The sequence below is a fragment of the Amblyomma maculatum genome, chromosome 9, assembly GCF_055883805.1.
Source record: "Amblyomma maculatum isolate TAMU_Amacu chromosome 9, ASM5588380v1, whole genome shotgun sequence".
Classification (NCBI taxonomy): Eukaryota; Metazoa; Arthropoda; class Arachnida; order Ixodida; family Ixodidae; genus Amblyomma; species Amblyomma maculatum.
In genome coordinates, this window is record NC_139352.1 from 59,514,652 (window position 1) to 59,529,762 (window position 15,111).

The 15,111-nt window shown below is 43.9% G+C and overlaps 1 protein-coding gene across 2 annotated transcripts in view; it reads left to right on the forward strand.

The window, feature by feature from the left end:
* Positions 1 to 651: 651 nt before the first annotated feature.
* Positions 652 to 15,111, forward strand: part of mib1 (E3 ubiquitin-protein ligase mind bomb 1) — a 508,315-nt gene continuing 493,855 nt past the window's right edge. For both annotated transcript variants that reach the window (XM_084578830.1, XM_084578831.1), the window contains exons 1-8: positions 652 to 1,060; positions 2,551 to 2,722; positions 4,483 to 4,717; positions 5,678 to 5,744; positions 5,943 to 6,073; positions 7,829 to 7,905; positions 9,729 to 9,930; positions 12,857 to 13,001. In XM_084578830.1, the coding sequence (XP_084434956.1) occupies positions 820 to 1,060; positions 2,551 to 2,722; positions 4,483 to 4,717; positions 5,678 to 5,744; positions 5,943 to 6,073; positions 7,829 to 7,905; positions 9,729 to 9,930; positions 12,857 to 13,001 (1,270 nt within the window). In that variant the 5' untranslated portion in view covers positions 652 to 819. The remainder of the gene's footprint in view (positions 1,061 to 2,550; positions 2,723 to 4,482; positions 4,718 to 5,677; positions 5,745 to 5,942; positions 6,074 to 7,828; positions 7,906 to 9,728; positions 9,931 to 12,856; positions 13,002 to 15,111) is intronic.

A 15,111-nucleotide genomic window follows, 5' to 3' on the forward strand; every position in this document is an offset into this window, starting at 1 on the left:
TATTGGCCAAACGGCTGGGTTGTTAACGTTTCTGTTTCAAACAGAGGTATAATTCGGTGGTTCTGTAGCGTGAACCTGCATCTTTTGAAGTTCTTCTTTTTACTACGTTTTGGTCGGGGAGTGTGTTGAAAGCGGTCATTGTACGTGGCGATGCTGGACAAAAAAAGGGGGTTTCGCAACAGCTTTACGGACAGCTTATATACCATATATGCTACATGCTTCTTAGCATATATGCCCATCACACTCTAGGCTGCGAGCAAGTTCAAGGTAAATTTATTGGCCTCCGCTCTCTTAGGAAGACCCTAGGGGGCCTCTAAGGGCGAGGGATCCCCGCAGGGGGACATCTTTCGCAAAGTATCCCGCGCCATACAGATTACTCGAGTTTAATTGCTGCTCTGGAGCCCGGCTTCAAAGGAAGTCATCCCAGGTTTTTTGCTCTCTGATGCCATCAATATTCTCGAAGAATTGGGGCATTCCCAAACGAGATTATCCTGATTGGCTCCTTCTCGCGGCATTGTATTGAATTCAGAGTAGGCGCCTACTGTTGTTGCACTGAGCATGCGCCCTGCGCCCAGGCTTTCTCTTCGGTAGAATAACTAGAAGCTTATCCCGACGTCTTGCGGACGTCGATATTGGGGAATTTATTATTACGACGTATAAAAGTGAGCGAGCCTTGCGCGATCGGCGTCGGTCGGCGGCCAGAAAGGAAACAGTGGGAAACAATTCATCGTTGTGCTCGGGAGGCCGAACTGTGCTCCAAGGATCGTGCACCCTCGTCGCAGCTAACCTTGGAAGGGCATGCCCTACTATTTTTAAGGCATGGATCAGTGCGGGCCATCGCGGACGAACCGGACGAATGTCATGGAAGGCGTCGGATCGCGCGTGATCCGTGGTCCGGATTGGAAATGGGGCAAGCAAGACGGCGGAGATGGACACCTGGGCACCGTGCGCAACTTCGAGTCTTTGGAAGAAGTTGTCGTAGTTTGGGATAACGGCACGGCGGCCAACTATCGCTGTTCGGGCACCTATGATCTCCGCATCGTTGACAGCGCACCCACAGGTGGGTTCGCGACGGTCGAAAAAAAGAAACTTGGCTCTCCGTGGGAACTCTGGACGAAATCGAACGGCGTGCCAATGTTCGATTGTTCATGTGTCCGGCGGCTACGCACGGTCATAGTCTAACTTAATTAAGAAGGCCAGTAGCGCTGCTTTGCACATGCAAGTACAGTACCATTTCTGAGGTAAACGGTATCATAAACTCTTGCTGCTGCTTTTTTATTGTTACATGCTGTCTGCTAAAATAGGCTGCCCATCAACCAAGATAAGAACCATGTTAAGTTTAAAGCCCGTGCACAAACCGCATGTTAACTTTCGATTCACTGATCAGCTTGTTGGCTTTGTAACGGCGCTTGAATCAGACTTGTTCCAACGGATTTCGGAGGGAGCCCTCAATTGGTTCCCTTGTTCTGATGCTCGCAAGGCTCATTTCACAAAGACAGCACCTAAGGAAACAACCCTAGAGATTCTCTTTCAAAGCTGTCTCGTGCAGCCAACGGTGTGAAAAATTTCATAGCCCACAAAACATGCCTTTGCGTGGTAATATCGGTGCCGTCATTCATCAACATTTCCATCTTTTATTCACTTTCATGCTACATATGCGGATTTTATCTATTTTTCTTTTCGCAGGTCGTATATAGTCTCCCGTTTGTGCTCTTGAGCAGTGCACAGGTCCTTATATCAGAGATCTAAATCTGCGTGTGATGTCTAGAGACATTTTACTGTTCACCGTTCGCGTTCTTGCTTTGCACTCGGTAGCGTTATGTGTAACCGTCCCACAACAGAATTTGCTGACCCCTGCCTCTGAATTACTCGTGCATAAAAAGGCTTTCGCCTTAAAATTCAAACGGCGCCTGCTTATAGTGAGCGAAAAAAGTATTTTTTCTGCGACTTCGATACGTACTAGCTAAAATGTGTCTCTGTTTATAAACTGGCTTTCTCATCATAACTCCTTTGCATTGTTTTGACTGTATGAAGTCCGGATGACACAGTGCTCTCACTGACAAACTTAATATTATGTGGGCTCATATCGGTCACATTGATCAAGCTTTATGCCTGTGTGAACTAGTTCACATGTGTTCACACTTAAGAAATTGTAATGTGGAAGAGCCAACGACTCATGGGCTTTGCTTGCATGGGAACCTTCCCTCTCAAAGTAATAGATTTTTTTTTTTTTTTTTATGGTGAATGCACTACCAACACTACTTTAGCATTGAGCAAAAATGCATTGTGGGATGTTCTTCCTACATTGTTGCATGTCTGCAGACCTATTGTAAATCATGTAATTTGTAATTATTGGTGACAGAAAGGAGACACTGATGATCATTCATATTAGAGCATTTTTCTTTTGTCCTTTTTCATGGATGACAACAGTTGTAATCTCGGGCAGTCCTTTGTGTGGTGCCTGCATTGCGCAAGTTGAGATTTGTCAGAAGCCTTGATGTTTGAAGGTGTGTCTCTGCAGAAAAGCAAGAAATATTTTCTCTTTCACAGGCATTAAGCATGAGGGAACCATGTGTGACACGTGTCGTCAGCAGCCCATCTTTGGAATTCGGTGGAAGTGTGCTGAGTGCTCCAATTATGACCTTTGCTCCATGTGCTACCATGGGGACAAGCACCAGCTTCGGCACCGTTTTTTTCGTATCACCAATCCGGGAAATGAGCGGTAAGTTCCACATGTGCAATGGCTTTCTAACCGAGTGCTAGTCATTGCCTGGGATACCAGCACGACCAGGAATCTACCTCAGTGTGAATGTAGAGACGTAGTTTGGCAAGAGCTTCGTGTAGGATGCGACCCGTATGAGCGGCGCGTGTAGCCTGTATTGAATCAATGCATATGGTATATCCTGATGGGTTAGGAGGTGCTACAGAGATGCCTTGAATACTGGCAATAATTGGTAGGGTCTCTAGGGTCGTTGGCGGGTCAGGGTAACAACCAAGTGTGTGTGTCATCATCTTCATGTAGAATGCGACCCGTATGAGTGGCACGTATAGCTTGTATTGAATCAGTGTATGTGGTATATCCTGATGGGTTAGGAGGTGCTACAAAGATGGCTTGAATAGTGGCAATTATTGGTAGGGTCTCTAGGGTCGTTGGAGGGGGAGGATCAGGGTAACAGCCAAGTGTGTGTGTCATCACCTTTGTGTATAGCTTGTATTGAATCAGTGTATGTGGTATATTCTGATGGGTTAGGAGGTGCTACAGAGGTGCCTTGAATACTGGCAATTATTGGTGGGGTCTCTAGGGTCGTTGGAGGGGGAGAATCAGTGTAGTGACAAAGTGTGTGTGATCACCTTCATGTAGAATGCGACGGCACGTATAGCATGTATTGAATCAGTGTATATGTTACATCCTGATGGGTTTGGAGGGGCTGCAGAGATGCCTTGAATACTGGTGATTATTGGTAGGGTCTCTAGGGTCATTGGAGGGGGAGGATCAGGGTAACGACCAAGCATGTGTGTCATCACCTCACTGCCACTCTCAACTGAGCTAACAGCCGCTCCAACGTTACTTTCTGATGCGTCTGTGTAGACGTAGTTATTCTTAAGGGCAGAGTGCAGATATTTTAGTTCGTAGTGAATATTGGTAAATAAAGGAGATATTAATCGTTCCACTTAATTTAGTAACTTGGTGATCATATATAAATTTAAGGGCTTGATGCTCCCCTTGTGAGCTATGTTTAGTGCTTCCAAGGCAGGCTTAAAAGACCTGTAACAAGCCTTGCAGATACGATGTGTGACCCAAATTAAAGTGAAAAGAAGAGGTACGAAGCACAAATGGGCCGAAAATATGGCTCTCTCATTTTAGTCTTGCGCCTGTTCATGCCAGTTTATGGAAGTTAGCTGCTATTACCCATATGCTGATGATACAAAGGTGTGATCCTATAATGTGAAGACATGCCACACTTTGTGTTTGTTATTGTAATGATGCCAGTTGAAGCTGTCATGGCACTTAACTAAATTAGCAATATGTAAATAATTAACTTTCTCATGTTACACAGGCAGTATATTACAGGTGGGCTTTTGGTTTATTGGCTTCAGCCTCAATGGTGGTGACAATGCAGTTGTTCACTGCCAGAGTAAAGTTGTTAACACACTTCATGAATCACATCTGAAAAACTCGGAACTCGAAGCAAACTGAAAGTTTGTTCATAATTTCTGGAGCTTGAGTAAAGAGGGTGCTTGCAGGACCATGCTGCTAGTTTGTATAAACCGGACTATCAAGCTGCACAAGATTGAACCGCTGAGGGGGTGCTGTAATATGACAAAAGGAGCATCAGATAATTTTTCTCATTCCATCTTTAGTCCTGCAGAGAGCTATTCGAGCCTTGTCTGGGGCATATGTTCTTGTTCTCTTTGTCTATCTGCACCTTTGTTTTTTTTTTCTTTGATCTAGACACAGTTTCTTACTCTTTGATGATGCAGAGCACTGATGGAACCTCGTCGAAAGAGCAAAAAGATGGGCGTCCGGGGCATGTTCCCCGGTGCGAGGGTTGTCCGTGGTGTAGACTGGCAATGGGAAGACCAGGACGGCGGCAATGGACGTAGGGGAAAGGTCACCGAAATCCAGGATTGGAGTGCCGCTAGCCCACGCAGTGCGGCATATGTGGTTTGGGACAATGGAGCGAAGAACCTCTATCGTGTTGGCTTTGAAGGCATGGTATGTGTGTTTGTATGTTTGTAGTTTACTACTTTTCCTTATTTCCTCCCTGACCCAGGCAGTCTGGAATTAGCAGATATTATTTTTAATGCATGGTACTTTTGTTTGGCATTTTTGCTGGAAAGGTGTTTCATTAGTCTAATGTATTGCGATGCTGCCGTGCTTTGGGGGCAACCTATGGGATAAGTAAGAGGACCAGTCATCAGTGAACTACTGTAATGATTTCTATATGTGTGTCGCTTGCAACCCAGGACACGAAGGCTACGAAGTCTGCGTTCTATGTGAGCTGGTCTGTTTGTCTGTTCTACTGTTAAAAAAAGGGGGAGGGGGGGGCAAGTAGTCAAATACACCCCGTGCGTGGGCAGCCAGAGACAATAAAGTTCGGTCATTTTTATTGGATTCACAGCCCTTGGTTCACTATTGTTGACCTGCACCATTGTCTTAACAGTCCTTATCTGTGTCTTAAGGTTAGTGAAAAACATTTGCCAGTTAAAAAAATGTTGAGTGGGGATGGGAGCCGAGCAGTGTGTTGCCTCACATGTAACCATGGCAGATGGGAAAGGAATGTACCAGGAGAGTGTGAAGCATCTGATGTGGACTGTGTGCTCGCTAACGGGTAAGCGTATGTCTGCTTGAATAAACTACCTATATGCTTTAGGATGCTTTGGAGATCATGTTGTCACGAATGCAGGTGGCATCCCATCAGGTCTTGGCTGCCACCTTCAGAAACAGAGTGTGAAAGATTTAGATGTCTTGAGGTGCCCCGAAGAAGATACTTGTAGTGTGCATTGTAATACTTGCACGAAGAACATAGTCGTGTTTCATCTGGCCTTGACTTGCCTTTCTGTTCTAAACAGGTTCTTTCAGGGGCTTGCTTTTAGTCACAGGCCTTGTCTGTATGTGGCATGATTGCAACCCGTTTATCTGACCTGATACATTTTTGCTTCCTCCCATTTCCAGGCTGACCTCAAAGTTGTCAATGATGCAAAGGGTGGCACAGTTTACAGGGACCACCTACCTCTGCTAGGTAAGGCTGTGGAGTTTCAGTGAGACCTCTACATTCTGTCTTCAGTTCTGCGTAGAGGGCAGTGCTCTGTTGGCTCAGCTGTAGGAGCTTGCTACCGGTTGTTATGCATTGAATAACAATGTATTATTGTTGTGTTGTGCATTCCAGATGGCTCTGTGATTGCCCAAGCAAACTTTATTGAAAAATGTTTACTTGCAGGGGAGCAGGGTCCAGGTCGATCAGGAGGTGCGGGCTTCCAAGTGGGTGACCAGGTCAATGTCGATCTAGATCTTGAAATCGTTCAGTCACTGCAACATGGTCATGGTGGTTGGACTGATGGAATGTATGAGGTATGTTGAATGTCTTCCAAAGTGACTGTCTAGTGGTTTTGAACAAAAGATGAGTGCTAGTTTACGTGATAGACTAATGCTGACATTTCTACATGCATCTGACCCTCGATACAACGAACTTGCATAGTATGAATTATTAGCCATATTGAACTTCTGCCAAATATTTTAATACAGATATGTCGAACTCCTCATGCCAAGCGATGTTGCTCAGATGGCTGGCCGCAGGCTTCACTGTACAACGCAGGTGTGGCAAGCGTTGTCATCTTTAACGCAACGTCATTAAATGCCCCGTTCTTCAAAAATTCCAATGGCAGCGTTGCGCACAACAAAACATGGGCACGCCTCTGGCAAGCAGGTGGTAGCTTGCAGGTGACATGGCTTAGTACTGATGGAATCTCACGAATACCACATGACATGGTTGTCAGGAGCTGCCAACTTGGGTGGGGTAGGTTCTTCGAGGGGGAAATTTTAACTCTCCGAGACTTTTGGATCCTTGGACCCTTGGAGGCATGTTATAGGGTGCTTTATGTTTAGTTTACGGGTCCTTATGTGTTGTGCGGCCTTTTACATAATGTGGTAGGTTATACAGTGTGTATGTCTGTTGGTAGCCCCAGTGGTCAGCATGCTGTCCGCATGTCTTGCACGTGTTGGCATCACCGCTGAAAGCAGTGGCATGGACAGTTGCAGAAACCATCCAGTGCATACGTCCAATGTTTCAGAAAGGGTGAAAACAGCGAAAGCTTTCGTGTTCACGTAGTATTTTAGATGCGACATGGCTGTGATGCGGGAAAGCTTGACCTGCTGCCATGCTGTGCTGGTGGGGAAGTGTGCAGTGAAAGCAACTCTACCAGTATTTGCATTTTGCTTGTTTGTTTTCAGAGCATCGTTTAGTCATCGCGATTGCCTTTCAAACAATATTAAAGCTCCGGAAAAGATTCCTCTATGTTCTAAAAATTACCCGTGTTGCGATCTGTTGCACTGCTTTTGTATGTGTTTTTGTTTAAGATTCATATTACCACTTTCAGATGTATCAAACTATTTTATGACTTTTTTTCACTTGTTTGCTGCAAAGTAGGTTCTGCTACAATAAAGTGAATAGGGCTCAGAAGTGTGTGTGAAGTCGTTTTGGTTGCGGCAGTGCAAGCTTTTTGGAAATATTTCACTGCAATCCAGCAGGAGTGCACAACTGAATGACATTTTAGTGTCTCAGTGCTCTGGCACTGTTATCTGATATATTAGTTTTGTTTGTCGTATATTTGGCATTCTGGTCTGTCTGCATCTTTGAGCCTATTTCCATCTGTTGTCTGGTCACAAAGGTGACACTAAAGTTTCACAGTTGCAACTTATATTACCTGTTGTCAGGCATAGTTATTTCAGATGGGAGCCTTGTGTCTCAAAAACAAGGTTCTTCTAGTGTTCTGTTTGTGGCTGAGTAAAAAGTAGTGAGCCTGCGAGCTGTGTGAAATGCACACTTGCAAAGCTGGTGGTTTCGTGGTTTTGGAGCATTCCATAAACGAGTATTGAAATGCACACTTGCAAAGCTGGTGGTTTCGTGGTTTTGGAGCATTCCATAAACGAGTATTGTAGGGCTACTTATGAAAATTTTGAATAATTAATATTAAAGAGCATTTCGGGCTACCTGCTTTGTTCTAGATGCCATGGCCATTGTTGTTCTACTGATGCCGTAAATCTCACTTTTAATTGTTGCCCAAAGCATCAGCATCCTCAAGAGCATGTTGTTTTTTCTTCTAAAAGTGCCTTGGAACAACGGGTACCGTGATTGGAGTTGACGAAGACCACGACATCGTCGTCTCTTACCCAAGTGCCAACAGGTACGTAGCAAGAGAGCACTCAGGTATATTTATTCAGTAGTGTAGTGGGGAAAATTGTGGTGTAATAATTGTTCAATTTGTATTGTCTCTTAAGGAATATTGTAGCCATTTAGTGTCTGTTAAAGCAAATCGCATACTTTCAGAGCAGCTCCATAATTTCACTGAAATCAGGATGGCCACAACTCATGAAAATTTTATTTACTTCGGTGTTATAATGCTGAATTGTTCTTCGAAGAACATACCGATAGCATGTTTTATCTGTGAACTTATGTCACATGCCCATTGATTGCTCTCTTCGACATGCGCAGTTGTGCTCTAGTTTGATTTTATTCACTAGTCAGGTGGAGTTTGGTGGATTGGAAACATCATCATGCCTATTTTTTTCTGCGAGGACATTGTTCCTGCAGCATAAACAGATGTCATCTTTGTTGTTTATTTGTGCCTCATTAATCAACATTAATTAACCAGCCCTTGTACATAGCATTCATTGATTACGAAAAAGCATTTGACTCAGTAAAAACCTCGGCTGTCATGCAAGCATTGCGAAATCGAGGTGTAGATGAGCCGTACGTGAAAGTACTGGAAGATATATATAGTGGCTGCATAGCAACCATAGTTCTGCATAAAGAAAGTAATAAAATTTCTATAAAGAAGAGTGTTAGGCAAGGAGACATGATCTTCCTAGTACTATTCACAGCTTGCTTAGAGGAAGTATTCAGACACTTGGAATTGAAGTAGTTAGGGATAAGGGTAGATGGAGAATACCTCAGTATTCTGAGATTCGTTGATGACATTGCCTTGCTATGTAGCTCAGGAGATGAACTGCAAAAAATGATTGATGACCTAGACAGAAAACGTAGAAAGGTAGGCTTGAAAATCAATATGCAGCAGACTAAGGTAATGTTCGACAGCCTTGGGAAGGAACAGTGGTTTACGTTAGGTAGTGAAGCACTGGAAGTAGCAAGCGAATATGTCTATGTAGGACAGGTAGTAGCTGCAGATCCGGACCATGAAAGGGAAATAACAAGGAGGATAAGATTGGGAAGGAGTGCATTTGGCAAGCACTCGCATAATATGACTAACAGGTTACCGATACCGCTCAAGAGGAAAGGATATAATAGTTGCATCTCACCTGTACTCACCTATGGGGCTGAAACATGGAGGCTAATAAAGAGGGTCATACTTAAGTTGAGGACAGAGCAGAAGGCTCAGTTCAGTTCAGTCGTTCAGTCGTGTTCGACTCTTCGTGACCCTATGGACCATGTCACGCCACGCTTTCCGGTCTCTCACTATCGTCCTAAAGCAGAAGGCTATGGAACGTCAAATGGTAGGGGTAACATTAAAAGATAGAAAACATGCAGAGTGGATCAGAAAAATAACTCAAGTTACTGACATTCTAGTTTAAATCACGAACAAGAAATGGGCATGGGCTGGACATGTAGTATGAAGGGAGAATAATTGATGGTTGCTTAGGGTAACAAACTGGATTCCAAGGAAAGAAAAGCATAGCAGGAGGCGATAGAAAGTTAGGTGAAGGGAAGGAAAGCATAGCAGGAGGCGATAGAAAGTTAGGTGGGCGGATGAGGTTAAGAAGCTCGCAGGGGTCAGGTGAATGCAGCTAGCACTGGACCGGGTTAATTGGAGGAATATATGCGAGGCCTTCGCCCTGCAGTGGGTGTAGTCAGGCTGCTGCTGATGATGATGAATTAACCTATGACCATCTTTTTGACCTTAATTGGCTGACAGAATTACATGTAGTCTGCCTAGCACAACTCTGACCAACGAATCAGGTTCAAAGCTCTGCATTGTTTTCCTCCCGCCAGGTGGACATTCAACCCAGCTGTGCTGACTCGTGTCAACATCGCTCCAGCAGCGTCGACATCATCAGCCAGTGGCAGTGGCTCCGGGGACTCTGCTTCATCCCAGCAGTTTGCGGTCGGTGATTTGGTTCAGATCTGCAGCGACCTCGAGCGCATCAAGATACTGCAACGAGGTCACGGAGAGTGGGCTGAAGCGATGGCTCCTGTGAGTTGCATGACGTGTGACCTTTCGATGGGAATGACATGAATGGGGCTTTACGGTGTGCAGCACAGTCGCTACTTATTTTGAGTTTTGCTGTTCTGCAATCCTTTATTTGCCCTAGTTGACCTGAGGCATATCAAAAGAATCGGCTTACTGAACTAGGCAGTGGCCTCGTTGAACATTTGTTGTGGGTCCTGGCCGGCAGTGGCTGCTTTGTGCAGATGCAATGCTCTCATTTCGATGCGGCTTTCCTGGCATGAACTTTGTCCAGAACAGTAGTTCCGAAAGGTGAAGCTGCACCCTTTATGCATTGTTGCTAGTACTGTAGCGTTCATCGCCCCTTTACCTCCGTTTTGCTGTGTTGCCCATTGGCTTTTTATTAGAAGGCGATCACAACTTCGCCCCAGAGAAAACCTTGGCTAAGATCCCTCTCGCTGAACTGTTTCACTTACCCTAGGTTATGAAGAGATTGAAACATTAAGCTAGGAGCGAGGCAGTTAGGTATGAAGGAAATAAATGTCTGATGCCACTGATGATAACACCCCTTGAGAGCCTTACATAGCATTAGGCCAGAGAATAAGTAAAAAGGTGCTGTGCATGCTTTTTTTTTTACTTTTTTCCTGACAGCATACCTCCATTTTCTCCCCCTGCTTGTTCCCTTTTTCTTATCACTGCCCATCTCCATTCTCTTACTTTGTTTCTCCTGAATGCTTTTGTTGGGGGCCTTAGACATCATTCACGCAGTGGCTTTGATTGGGCTTTGTACAATGACTTGCACTGTAAAAGGCTCGCTTTATTTTGAAGACTACATAGTTTGGATAAATTTTCTGTGTTCATCGAGTGAAAAGCATGAGAAACTGACCCTAATTAAAAGAACCATCTAGCAGCAAGCACAAGAAGTGCAGCTTGCCTGAAAGGAATGCATAATCAAACAAATATAATGTAGTGTTGGCTACAGTGACCTCTGCTACAGCTGCACTGCTACCCATGGAGGATGATGCATGCTGAGGCGTGCCTTCCAACCAAAGTATATATTCCCTCCCTCCCCACTCACTTTTTTGGAACAAGACTCTCTTTGCCTCACGTCTCCATCCTGAGTTCTCTGCGCTTGAAAGCTGGGAATAGAAGTGGTGCATGTTTGGGGCTTGAGTTATCAGAAGTACAGGGTTGGCAGCGGGCGGTCACAGTGCAGTGCACTAACATGGATTCCCTTGCTGATTTGTGGTGTGATCTGGGACACCCAATAACCACTGGATGATGGATCGTTCTTTTGCATTTTTACTAGGGGTACATGAATATTGGAAATTTCAAATACAAATCGAGTATGAAAATTGCAAAGAAATCCTTTTGAATATTGAATTGAATCTGTGATCAGTGTTAAAAAAAATGGAAAATTAAAAACTAGCAAGCATTGTTCGCCTTGTTTGTTTCAGAATTCTTATTATATTTGCAAATAAAATTAAACTAGAATTCCACAGGAAGTCTGTACCTCCCCAACCCTCCCCCCCATATATCCAGTGTAACAGGATTTCGTATACCGTTCTTTCTGTACAGGAAGGACCTGCGTGACGCTGGGTGGCACTGTCATATTGCTGCTGAATACAGTAAAGTCTCATTAATTTGTCATTTAAGAGACCAGAAAAAAATGTTCGAATAATCCGAAAGCTCGAATTATCGAATGGGCCTGAAAAGACTGCCAAAAATCTTTTGAATCACACTAATTTTACATGATGGGTTGGACTCCCGCACAATGGTTTCTTCAAGTGCTTCGCTTTGCGCACACTGTTGGGAAGGTCCTATCCACAAAAGGGAAGGTCGCAAGACTCGTGTTTTGAAGATGCTTCGCAGCATAGTCCATGTGGTTAAGTTTTGTGTGAAGCGTGCAGTGTGGTGAAACTGCGGTGAATTCGAAAGAAAGAAAAGTTTTGTGCACACTCTAGCACTGCACATGGGAGATGTGCTTGTGAGAGCCTAGTGATCATTGCCCTTGAAGAGAGTATAGTATGCGTTTACAGACTAAATGGTAGGTGCATTATGAATGCCATAAAAAAATTATTTTTATGTTGAAGTAAAATTGACTCATTTCCGTACAATGCACACATCTGTGATGGCTTAGGAAGTACAGCCTGTCCTGATAATTAAAGCCCAATTCACATATATATGTTAGTTCAGCTTCCCACATAAGGCCGTAGAGACACCATATTTTTGTCAAATGTTCTCTCTGTAATGATGTACAGGGCACTGCAAAACATGGAGTGCACGAAAGAGTGGTTTATTTTTTGTAATTGAACGTTTAATTTTTGGTTTTGATCACTGAGCATTCGCTGTCACATCTTTGACAATTTGAGGGCACGTGAGGCATAAAAAACATGCAGTATGGTCAGTGGTTTGTTCATTTTAATTGGCACCATCCCTTATGCAAGCCTGCCCAAGAGCTAGAATCACAAAAAAAGAACAAAAGGTGATTACATCTGATTTCCATCACTCATGTGGCCTCAGCTCATTTGTGACCTCATAGCCATCGTTAGGTGCTTGAAACTGAAACTACTCCAGAAAAAAATTTAATTACATATTATTTACCTGGCTAAGTAAACTCCATGTTGTGCCTCATGTACTTTAAAGTATCGCACACTGTTTCATATAAAAAAAAAGATGCATCCAAAAATTTGGTGTCTCTACAAGTTTAAGGACGTTATTTCCTGATGCATTGATGCCCGATATTATTTCAGACGACCTTAGTGATTAATATTTGCACAAAGAAATGAGAAATTTCTGGTTAATTTGCTTATTCACTGGAAAGTGATAAGAATGGCATTGATTGCATTATTGATGGGTGGCATTCCATCATTCTAGCAATATTGGTGCCAGTGTGCCATCAATCGTGATGAAATGTATTTGTCACCCTCTTGCCTTTTTTTTTCTCTTCTAGACTCTGGGCAAGATTGGTCGGGTGCAACAGATCTATCATGACAACGACCTCAAGGTCGAGGTCTGCGGCACTTCCTGGACTTACAACCCTTTGGCAGTCACCAAGATGGCCTCAGATGGTGCGGTTGCCGGTGTGTCGAGTGGTGGTAAGCACCCTTCATTATCCTCAGTCTGTCATCTTGATGTGATTGAGATATGCACAGGCAAAATTCCTGTCACAGCACTTTACGAATTTGACTACATCAAGGTTTTAAAAAATTGCAAACTGCTTACTTTATGAGGGTCTGCATGGAGAGTCCTAACCTTGCACCACCAGAGCCCTTATCAAGCTTTAGCGGTGCTTGACTCATTCCCCAGTTTTCTGGCATCGTTATGTGGTGTTGCAGATGTTGGCAGTGCACCATTGTCGCGAGAAGGAGTGTGGTTGCCACTTGGAAAATCTGAAGAGGAGAGTAGGCGGGGTTTGATGATGGAGAACAGTAAAGCATAGTTTGAGCATAGCTGCGTGAAAAGGTGGTTGTATTGAGGCAAAGCTGTCTGAGCTCGAATTTGGTTTAAATGTGGCCGAGGTCACGCTACACAACCTCATGCTTCGTTACATATCAGAGATAATGCCTGCTATTACAATTCGCCTACACGCTTTGAAGTAGGCTGTAGTTCTCTCATCACAAAGCAATGGTAGCCACATGAGTTCGAAACCACTGCAGGAACCAAAGATCTCGCACCATTACTACCTCCTAATCATTTGCGTTATTTAGTCATGTCACAGTTATTATACAACATGAAAAAGTAGCAAGCAAAGCCTAGATCTGGGTTGCTGTGCTATCCCACTCACGAATTGAGGCAGAAAAGAAAAAAAAGGAAAGAAGATAGCAAGGTTTGTTCTGCACACAACATGGAGGTGTCATTCTAAATGAGGTTCAAGAAAATCAGTGCTGTGTAAAAAGGCAAAGATACAGATGGATCATGACGCTAGTTTGTCTTTCTTTATGGTAGTAATTGAACAGATAGTATTGAGTGTTATGTGATAAGAAATGGTGGGGGTGTGATATAGGACATTGTGTCCAAAGCATATCAGGCTTAGGCTTCTTTAGTTTTGTGCCATGTACTAAAAGCTCGCTGTGCTACTTTTTTATAAACTTACATTTAGGTATTTGTAATGTGTCAGCTCAGTATTGAATTGTTTAGATATATTTTTCACTCCTATAGTTAAACAAGTGGACACAGCTTGCCTATTTTTTACCATGGTAGCTATATGAGGAAGTTTCTTTATGGTAGTTGGTGTAAGTAGAAAGACTATATCTTAGTCATTTTCTCCAGCAACCGAAGCCCAGCTATGATTACCGCAGACCAAAAGATCTGCTTCTACTTGACTCCGTTCTGCAACCATCCTGTGCTTGCAAACTTCCTTATCCTGTTATACGAACTGAACTTTCTGCTGTCCTTTTGCTAGCTTGCTTTCCTTCTCTTCAAATCCACTGCGCTACTCCATGGAACCATCATTTGTCTTCCCTTCGCATTGCATGCCTTTCAGCTAAGATACCATTAACTCACCTCTCTCCCCTCGCCCATGCAGGTGTCCTTTCTCTTTTAACAGTACAGCTGTTATTTTTTCCTCTTTGTTTCTTCTTTGTGCTGCTGCTTCTTCTTTCTTTGTTATGGCTTGGTACACAGTAACCAACTCTTCTGTTTCCTGCTGCATGCGAATAACGTTTCCCAGGTGGGCTTGAGCCGTAAGGAGAAAGCAAGCGGGAGGGTGGGCACTGGTTGGAAATGTGCTGCCATCTGTGGGCATGTGATTCGTTTGAACCCAGGAGTGGGCAAGCACTGTGGTACGTACAGTTGTCGCTGCCTCTTCTCCACCCCGGGAACAGCCAGAGTGCATTTCAAGCTTTCTCGTTTTAACTCGACAGCATTGAGGGTCTCCTTCGGCGGAGAACCCTGCAGCATTTCGAAAAAGTTCGGGTTGGCCCAGGGAGTTCCGTGGTCACACATGAAATGGCGGAGTGAAAAGTGATTAAAACATTAGAAAGCTGGGGATTTGTAGGTCGCAAGGTGAGTCAAACATTATTAGGACAGGTAAATTAAACAAATTGTATTGAAAAGAAAAGTGATGTAATTAGTCAGGAATTGAAACCTTAGCCCTTGGCTTGTGAGTTAGACATGCTGTCCCTGGGCCATGAAGGCACGTTTGTATGCATTGGTTAAAGCCAGATTTTTAATGCATGTCATGTGGTCTGTCACATTATGCAATCT